General features: G+C 52.8%; 1 protein-coding gene across 1 annotated transcript in view; it reads left to right on the top strand.

Moving 5' to 3' along the window:
- STK10 (serine/threonine kinase 10) overlaps positions 1-9,951 on the top strand; it is a gene marked incomplete at its 5' end in the record, with an annotated part of 32,127 nt that overhangs the window by 10,783 nt on the left and 11,393 nt on the right. Inside the window, 4 exons of the mRNA XM_010179728.1 lie at positions 5,241-5,289; positions 7,555-7,704; positions 9,028-9,100; positions 9,804-9,950. Coding sequence (XP_010178030.1) covers positions 5,241-5,289; positions 7,555-7,704; positions 9,028-9,100; positions 9,804-9,950 — 419 coding nt within the window. The remainder of the gene's footprint in view (positions 1-5,240; positions 5,290-7,554; positions 7,705-9,027; positions 9,101-9,803; position 9,951) is intronic.

Below are 9,951 nucleotides of genomic sequence, written 5' to 3' on the forward strand. Positions count from 1 at the left end.
CCTGCTCAAACTCAGAGAAAACCAAGATGGGAATGACCGCTGCTAACAGCAGCATACCCTCAGGAGTTTTGTGCCAACTTGGCATCCTGGAGAAGAGGGGAGGAGGAATGGGTGCGATAGCTGGAGGCAACCTGAAGAGCATTTCCCTTCACCGGCTTGGTCTATAAATGGAGCACAATTTAATTTAACACACTTACTTTGCTTATCTCCCCAGTTCTTCTATGCCAATACAAGGCAGGAGAGCTGGTGGCTGTGCCGGAGGGTGCTTTCCACTGTGAGTGACAATGACACCCCTAAGCTGCCCCATGAACGTGGCAGAGCCACGAGGCTGTGCGTGGGTGATGGAGGCTGCCACAGCAGCAGGATGCTGTGGGTTACCTTCTCCTCAGTAGCGGCCAGCTGCTTAAACAAACAAAATGAAACCCTCTGCTGCAGATAAGGAGAGGAAATTGCTGAAGTACTTCAGTTTTGAAGCAGTTTCTAGGCCAGGCAGGGTGGATCTGGGGGCAGACAGGTCCTGGGGACATAGGGAACCTCCCATGCCTGCTGATGCTTGGGGCTTGGTGAGAAGGGAGGTGGCCGGGTGGTTACAACACTTAGCACAGCGTGCACCCATGGAATAATGACCTGGGTAATCTGGAGCACCGCTGTGACCCCAAAGCAATGGGACTGTTCAACATGAAACTGCAAAAGCAGCAAAGTCACAGGAAAAGCCTGTGGGCACCCGCCACCTCCAGTGACTTGGGAGTGACCGGGCTGCCAGCCAAGGGCTTCTGATCTGAAAGGGAGCTGGTGGCCTCCCTGTGCAGTGTGGTGTGCTCAGGGGAAACACCTGGATGCCCAGGGCCACCACTGCCGGGATGAGCTGCCCCCAGCTTTCTCAGCTGAACGCTTTTTCCAACATTTCTGACTGGAAGAGGCATTTCTCCTGTGCTGCTGCAGAGGGAACAGTTCCTGGGCCTCTGCCCTCCAACATGCCAATGGGATGAGTAACACTGTGACGAGGGTGTGTCCTCCCCCTTCATTGGGCTTCAGTGGCAAACCTCAGTTCAGGGACATCAGCTGTTCCACCCTTGGTGACTGTCAGTCGTAAGAATACTTTTCTAGATAAGCTTTTATTTATGCTGCTTTTTTTAACGGTATAGAAAGTTCTAGGAGCTCAAACACACGCAAGGGGCAGGACCAGTCCTGCCCAGGGTGGGAGGAGCGAGCAGGCTCTCTGTCCTACATGGGAGGAGTTTGGTACCTGGGCAGGAGATGCTGCTCCTGGTTTGTCAGGCCCAGAAACTGCACTGGGCTCTGATCCATCCTAGGTTTGTTTTGGGGGTTAGTGTCCCTCTGGCCCTTGTCCAATATAAGGTGCTGGAGAGATTCTCCTGGCACAGTGTCTATCTGCTGTCTTGAGCTGCAGAGTAATATCGTGCTTTTCCGTAACGTGTAGTACTCCTCGATTAGGTACAAGCTGAAGACCTGCTTCTTTAAGAAAGCTTAATTTAAAATGTAGCAGTTTCATGCATATGTATGTATATTTATTTTCCTGTGCAACCCCAGGCTTACTGGACCCTGCTTCCTCTCCTTCCAGGCAGTCACTTACTACTCAAAACAGTCAAAAAAAAGGGCCCCAGCCCCCTTTGTGTGCCCTGTTTCCCTTTGGGCCACAAAATGCTTCCAGGACCTGCTCTGCCTGAAGGCAGAATGAGAATGAGCCACAGGAAAAATCAAGATCACCAGCAAAGCCCTTTAACTTGTGTTGGACTTTTGCTTTCAAATTTAAGTTTAAATTTAAATTTTGCCTGTGTTCTTGAAAGGGAAAGATTACATGGTTTCTGCATGCAGACATCTTCATTCATGCCATTTCACTAAAGACATAGGAGAAAAGCGGCTTTTTTTTTTTTTAAATAGCAGTGCTCAAACTGTGCTACAAAGGTTTGAGAGGTAGAAAGAGCAGATTCCTTTCTCTGTCTATAAAACTTCTGTCCAAATCCATTCCTGTGCGTGCAGCTCGTGTGTCCCGGCGGAGCTGTGAAGGAGCCCAGCGCGGTGGCTGGCGTTCTTGGCCGTGGTGTTGGAGCTGAGAGCAGGGGCTCTGGCTGGGCTGGGAGGCAGATCACTAATGGGAGCTACTAGCGAATTTTGCATGTGCCTGTGCGGTTGCAGCTGCCTGTAGACTGACTAAAATGCCAATAGTGCGTAATCCTCAGGATTTATAACAGCTTGGAGGTGGCAGGAGCAAGGAGGGCTCTGTTTGCTGCTGCGTATTCCCCATGGGGGCCCATTGCAGCTGAGGGGCTGGGCGGCCTTTGGCGAGGAAGTCCCTGGATTTCTTGTGTGGAGGAAATCGTTACAAACAGGATGTTTGCTCCAGCCCTGTTCCAAGCTGCTGGCTGCAGACCCCACAGCAGGTGCTCAGACCTCTTTGCATGGACCCCAGGCAGGAGGAGGTGTGAGTGCCCCCCAAGCTCTAATTAGCATGAAGAAGCTGGTTTCAGGTTTTCCACATTGGAGCGGAGACCCCCGCAGGTCTCATATCTTTGGCTCACAAGACCTTGGGAGCTTTTTTGGGACAAGATGTGTGAAACTGCTGTTTTGTGGTGCTGTTGGGGCTCCACAGCGAGCCCCGTGAGGGGTGGCAGGGCATTTGCTGGGGCCAGCTGAGCATGGTGGAACCGAGCCCGATGTGGCGTTGAGAGGTGAAATGCAGTGCTGAGGTTGGCACTGTCACTGCAGTGGTGACTGCTCCAGCCATGCCTTGGGGATGCCTCAGTGAAGGTGTTGTCAGCCCATACATCAGTGGTAACCATGCCTCCATGGTAAAATGTTTTTTAGGCTGGCTCTGCTCCTGGAAGGAAGTGCGAGTGGCGTATGAGCTATGGGATTGCCAGTTCCATTTGTTTAAATCAGGTTTTCTGGGCTGAAATGAGCCCATTAGGTTTTTCTATATTCAGACTATGTGGCCCCACCCATAATTATTCTTTGGCATCTCTGCCCTTGTTGAAAATGCATATTTTTGTGTTTTCCATATTTCCCATATTCCCAATGCCTGGCTTGCAGCCTGCTGTGCCTTCATAAACATACACGGTCATGCTGGTTCAGATGGGCTGATTTCCCTAACTTTCTCATTGCTAGGCTATGAACCAAATGAAACTTTGTGAGAAGAAATGCATCCCACACAGATCCAGAGCAGGGTGCATTGTGCTTGGCCCTTCCCCGTTTAAAATCTCAGTGTGTGTGTGACCAAAGCACATTTTGGCTGTGCCACTGGTTGGAAACCTCAGCACAGCATCTGCCCCCAGGGAGGGACAGACACCACATTGGGTTCCTGGGGGTCTGCTGTCCAGAGCAGCTGTGGCTGCCCTCCAGCCAGCTGCCCTCTGTGTTTGTCATCCCAAATTAAAATTGTTTGGGGGACACAGAGAGGCAGAAGCTGTAAAGCTGCTTGCTGAGCATTAGCAATGAAAGCACCTGGGGCCTCTGGATGGCAAAGGCTGCGTTAGCAGCTGATTCGGGCTCAGTTATTTGAAGTTTTGAGACTGTTTGTGATACTCAAATTTGTATGGTATCAGGTCTGCGCTGTTCTGCAGCCGCTGCAAATCCTGCACCGTGGGTTCTGGTGACGCAGCCAGCAATGGCTTGCTCATTGCTGGTCTGGGCTAGCAGCAGGTCAAATGGTCTGGCAGAGGGCAGGCCCCACAGGTGGGATTGTGCTACCATTGTAGGGAGGTGCTGTCACCAGGCTGGCTGTGCACCATGCATCCCCTCAGCCTTGAGAGCGAGGGAAAGCCCTTGCCCTTCCACTTGGCAGGTTGGCGTTGGTATGGGGCTTGTTTGGGGTTTGCTTCTGGCACATTGGGCTCTGTGGAGCCCCAAAAGGGCTGGTGTCCACTGGTGGTGTTAGTCTGCTCTGATGAACATGATGAGGAACACTGTAAAAATAATCAGTTGAAATGAGTCGCTGAGAGCTGCACTGGGGTGATGGTGGGGCGCAGGGATCCAGCGGGGACCTCATTGTCCCCCCTCTGACTCTGGGACCTCGGTCAGTTCTCACAGAGCAATTCAGGGCTTGCTGTGTCCCACCACCTGATCTTGCTCCCCCTTCTCCTCCAAAACAAAGCAGTTGTGTCTTCCACCGAGGTCCAGGTATAGTAATGGCAGGACAAAAGGGCTGCAGGATTAGGCCATGGGGAAGAGGGAGCTTGAACCTTTACCCCTCAGCTCCTGGTCCAGTGCTTAGAGCAGCGTTTAATAACATGACCTCCACTTGAAGGGCTGAGAGAGCTGTGCTGGTAAACACTGCCTTGGGTTTGCTCAGTCGTTGTCCTCAACATAAACTCTGGCATTTCACCTCTCTGGTATGTTGCCCTGTGTCACCTCGACAAGGAGAAGAGCCTGTTGGGGAGGTGAAGCATCTCTTGTCCCTCCTAACCCTTGGCTGCTTGGAATTTTAACCTGTTTATCTGAGCAGAGTTTGTCTGAGCTTGTGCAGAGGTGAGGTGGCAGAGGACCTGCGTCCCCCCGGTGCTGGGGAAGGGCCCAGCCGGTGGGTGCTGCCCACGCTGTGGGAGTGTGGATGGGCAGAGGGGGCCAGGCAGGCGGATGAGGGGAGCTGGCAGGACTCTGTGCCTGTCCCTAGCAGAGAAACAGCAACATATGTTTCCCTCAAACTGCTCAAAATCAAGAGAGCAATGAACTACTGAGCAATGGGAGAGGGGAAAACAAAAATAAAAGAAATTAAAGACCCAACAGCCCTCCCCATCTCTCATCTGCCAAAGAAAATCCTGCCTGATTTCTGCCGGCCACGTCAGCTCCCAGCTATGACAGCTATCTCATGCTGTTGGCAAGATGCTCCCTGGAGCAGCCCTTGCTCCAAAATGCAATGGGAAGAGATGTAAACAGAGAGGAAGCTGGAGCTGAAGCTGGCTGCTCAGGGTGGGTGTCCAGGTACAGGGTGCAAGGCAGGGCATGACTGCTGGGAGTGTCGCAGTGATGGGGATGGTCCCTCTCTGGTGGCTGCTGTGGGCGGTGTGCGGGATCTGGCCCCAGGGATCTGGTGATGGTTTGTGCTGGGGATGCCTGGGGGACATGTCCTGTGGAGCACTGAAGCCTCTGCATATGGGGCAAACGGGCAGCTTTGCAATGAAGGGAGGCAAAACCCAACGTTTTTGTCTCTTCTTCCCTATTCAGTGGGCTTTGCTCAGTGAGACGCGGACTTGACTTTAATTCCTCTCTCTTTGTTTCCCCAGATCATGATTGAGTTCTGCCCAGGCGGGGCGGTGGATGCCACCATGCTGGGTGAGTGCAGTGTGCGGTGCTGGGCTCTTCTCTGTGCTCGGGGCGATGCCCGTGAGGTGTTTCCAGCCTTCTGGCATGCACTCAGGGGCAGCTGTAGGACAGACAGCAGGCGTGGGTGCCCCAGCTACTCCAGCTACCGTTTCTCTCCCATATGAGCTCCTATTTTCATACCCGGAGCAGAAGGTGTGGCAGCCTTGGGGCATTTCTTAAGCTACTTTGATGTTCTTTTGTGATTTAAATGCTGCTGGGATCGCAGATCACAAGGCATGGGGAGAAGAGAGTGTGGCTGCAGGGGAAAGATAGTTTTAAATATTCATCTGCTGGAGGCACGGGGTGCTTGGGATCCTGTTCCCACAGCTTCCCGGGAAGGGCAGCAGAGCTGAGATGTTTAATCTGAGTGCTGTCATGATGAATCTCCCAGGATCTCCTTGCTGACTTCTCCGTATGGTATCAGTCATCTGGTGAACCAGCACAAGCAACTGAATAAACTACAGTTTGCAGCAATTCCAGGAATCTTCCCATTTTTAACTCCTCCCTTGCACATAGAGCCACTGGGACCGGGAGCATGTGGGTGTTCCCCAAAACAGCCCTGCCTGGTGCCCCAGCCCCTCTGTGCTGGGGCTGTACAGACCCCGGGGAGGTGACGTCATCTCTGACGTCCTCCTGCCTGGAGCCCCTGGTACAGAGCCGCATCTCTCCGGGGGTTCCTCCCTTTCAGCTCTGATATTTCCAAAGGCCTCTGTTTATTTCCAGAAGTATGGACCCAAATTTGTCATCTTTGATTCAGCCCCTAAAACTTGTGCCTCTGTTAGGGATCTTCTTTAAAGCAGGTCCAGACCACTGCAAGGAAAATACCTTTGCTGGAGGAATTGGTGCCTTGCTCTGGAAAACCTCAGCAGGTGTGCACTGTCTCCTGGGACACTCAGTGCCCCAAGTGTTCCTGGGGCCATGTCCATGGCAGTTGGTGTCTGGAGGATGTGGGAGCTGGAGTGGGAAGGGGGTGCTTAGAAAACTGTGAGCAAGTGGTCTGACTGCAGTGCTGTCACCCCCCAAATGAGGGGCAGGAGGAGCCACAGGTTGGAGCTCAGAAGTGCTCTCAGCATTATTAAATTCACTTATTAAATTCAGAGTTGCTGCATGCTGCCTGTTCCACCTCCCCATCCCCTCCAGCAACCGGCATTTGCCTTTGAAATTTTTTGTACAAAACCTGTGGTCTGCTGCACCTCACTTTTGCTCCAGGGAGACTGAAAACTATCAGCTTCCCCCAGAGCAAGGGAGATCTTGGTGAGGAAGAGGAGGGACAAAGTGGCTGACCCCGCATCCTCCAGGCTTGTGGACAAGCTCCTCGCTCTGCATGAGCATCTGTCCCAGTTGCTGGGGTCCATCTGTCAGCTCCCATCCCAGCACTGCAGTTTGGGCAGCTGGAGTTGTCTGAGGCTCGGTTGGCTCTGCTGCGTGCTCAGCTGTGCTGGAGGAAGGGTCTGCCCTGTGAGAGGCTTGCAGAGGGAGGGAGGGGAGCTCAGACGATGCTAACCATCTGGAGGTTTGATGGTTTGCAGAGCCGTTGTCTTGGAAAGCGGTCTCAGATGGTGAAGGTAGCTGGGCCGAGCTCTGCAGGGAGGTCATGCCAGTGGTCGTGTGTCCCCGCAAGCTGCAGAGATAGGGACAGACAGCGGGGTATGAACTGCTGTGCTGGTACCTGATGCTGCCTGAAAAGCCAGCTTGAAGCAGTGCATAGAGATCACACTGGTCAGCATTTTACTGCTTGTGCTTTAGGAGGTGGCATGTCCCTGATGCAGGGATGGTGCCCTGCGGGATTAGAGCATGGCTGCATACAGAGCTGCTTGAGCGTCCACCCCTGTGTTTGACCCCACTGCAGCTGAGTTCAGCTCCCTCCTCTCCGCAGCATCGTCCTTGCACCCCAGCTTGTCTGCAGGACCAAATTGGCAGGGAAATTGCAGGCGGGCCTGGCTCCCCCTCCTCATCCCCTCATCCACTGGTCCTGGCCCAGATGTCTCGGCCTCAGCTGTGCATCCCCTGGAGGGAGCTATAAACCAGCAGCTCCAAGCAGGCAAGCGTTGTGCTGCGAGTGCTGGCTTAAGGAATAAATTACTTTAACAAGCTGCTTTGCATTGGTCTCCTGCTGCTGTGACACACGGACAGTGGTTTTTAAATGGTCTGCTGGGTAGCCCATGCCTTCCTGCTGCTCAGGTGGAGCATTGGTCGCATCCCTATCCTGGTTAACAGCTCTTTCCCTCTCCACAGAGCTGGACCGGGGCCTGACCGAACCCCAGATTCAAGTGATTTGCCGCCAGATGTTGGAAGCTCTCCATTACCTCCACAGCAAAAAGATCATCCACCGTGACCTGAAGGCGGGCAATGTGCTCCTCACCCAGGATGGGGACATCAAGCTGGGTGAGCTGCACAGTGGGTGCTCACTTGGCAGAGCTCACTGGGAGAGTGGCCATGGGTGATGGTGCTGCTTGGGACCGTTTCACACTACACTAACAATAGCTGTGTGCTCTGGAGAGCTGGACTGTAGTGTTTGGCTATGCCCAAGCACAGGATGGGATTGAGTGATGCTCTCCAAGTCTACCAGTCTACCAAGGCCAAATCTCCCATCAAGCTGTGTGCTGTGCTTAGCTCCTAGCTGGGCACTGGGATTCCCTGAGCCACAGCCGTGCTCAGGCCCTTGGTACACTTTCCTTTTGTGAATTTGTTTAATCCCTCTTTGAACTTGATTTTTGTGCTTTTTGGCCCGGCGAGCATCCTGTGCAAGGTGCCAGTTGGCAGGGCTGGGAGCTGGAAGAATTCGTCTTATCTCCAGAGCAGGTCTGGTGGTGACAGGGCGAGTTTTGCCAAAGGGTTGCTTTGCCAACTTGCTATGGGCTGGAGTTAAATTGGCGTCTACCTGCCTGCTGGGGGATGAGAGGGTGCCTTTGTCTGTAGGGTCCAGTCAGAAAGGTGCAAGTCTTTTCTAGACCCTGATGAAGGGTGCTGGCAGCTGTGGGGATGTGTCTTGGGATTATGGACACTAGCCAGCCTGGGAAGATGGAAACCTTCCCATGACCATGGGCTCTGCTCTGACATAAGTGCTCTACCGGCTTTGGCCAAGGATGACCCACAGTCAGGGACACCCTGAGCCTGGGGTGCAGATGGATAACAGCTCCTCCAGAGGTCATCAGGGCCATCTTAGAGAACAAACTGACCTGGAGCAGGCTTGGTACCCTCTAAAGGTCTTACCAATGTGATTTGGGTTGGGTTGGCTTCAGCAGGTCTCTACAGAAGGGACAAAGCCAGGGAAAGGCATCACACAGTGGCTGCTGTGCATGGGGCTGAAGGGAAGAGAAAGGATGTTAACAGTGCTTTTGTGTTTCTGGTGCAAACGGAGACTTTTTGCTATGAAATAGCAGTTCTGAAAGTAATCTGACACAGAACTACTTTTATTTGTTTGTGGAAAAGATCTCGACTTCCTTCGAGATGTGTAGGGTTTGCATTACAGTAGGGGTGGCCTGTTATATGCCCCTGTCTCTCAGTACAGGGGAGGGGAAGGTCCCTGGTCATTGCCTACCCAAAAGCAAATTTAATTTCTGATGCAGGGTTAGAGGAAACAGCACATTGTATCATGTTTTTGCCTTAAATGTGTGTTTGCTTTTAAATCTGTATTTCAGACAAGTGTGCTAATTCAGAGGGGTCTTTCAGTTTTCCTATAGCATCTAATGTTACTGCTCTTTGCAGCTGACTTTGGAGTGTCTGCCAAAAACATGAAAACCTTGCAGAAGCGAGACTCCTTCATTGGGACCCCTTACTGGTGAGTAACCTGCTTGCTAAGAAATCCTATGTTCATGAGGAGCTTCATTCTGCTGTAAATCAGAACTGGGGAGCTGATGGCCTCTGGGATGTGTTGGACCATAGGGACTTACCAGGCGTGGGTGGGAGGATTTTAACAAAGAGTTTGGGCCAGTGTCCACACGTGCAAGGATTTCCCATGCCTGAAGGGAGCTGTGGGAGCATTGCCCAGTGTCACGGTGCCCTGAGCTGCCCAAGGGGCCACCATGCTCCAGGCTTGGAGGATTTAGGGACGCACACCCACACATATGAGCTCGCGTGTGTGCACCTGCACTGCCCCCAGCCAGGGGGGTTGGAGTGGGCTTTGAAGCAGCTCCAAGCACGTGGGAACGACTTCTCACTCCAGAAATGCAATCTCTAAATCACCTAACTTGCTGAAGGAACGGAATCGGTGAGGATTAATTTATTGTCTGAAGCAACATCCGCGCCAGATGTCAATGGCCTGAGGGTTTTCGTGGGCTGTCTCGGCTGGTCTGTGGAAGAGGGAGGGGGTTGAACCCCTTAGAAAAGATGCTGCTGCTTCTGAAATCCAGAGCTGGGAGAAAAGACTGTATTTTGTGCAATGCTGTGATTTATTTAAAGCATTTAATCGCTGCTGTGAGGCTCACGTGCCTGATGTCGGTGTCATCCCTTACCATCCCTGCTCCTTGCTCTGCCCCTTGTAGGATGGCCCCAGAGGTGGTGATGTGCGAGACCATGAAGGACACCCCGTACGACTACAAGGCAGACATCTGGTCACTGGGAATCACGCTGATCGAAATGGCCCAGATCGAGCCCCCCCACCATGAGCTCAACCCCATGAGAGTCCTGCTG

This window comes from Mesitornis unicolor, unplaced genomic scaffold (genome assembly GCF_000695765.1).
Source record: "Mesitornis unicolor isolate BGI_N332 unplaced genomic scaffold, ASM69576v1 scaffold38662, whole genome shotgun sequence".
In the NCBI taxonomy this organism is placed as follows: Eukaryota; Metazoa; Chordata; class Aves; order Mesitornithiformes; family Mesitornithidae; genus Mesitornis; species Mesitornis unicolor.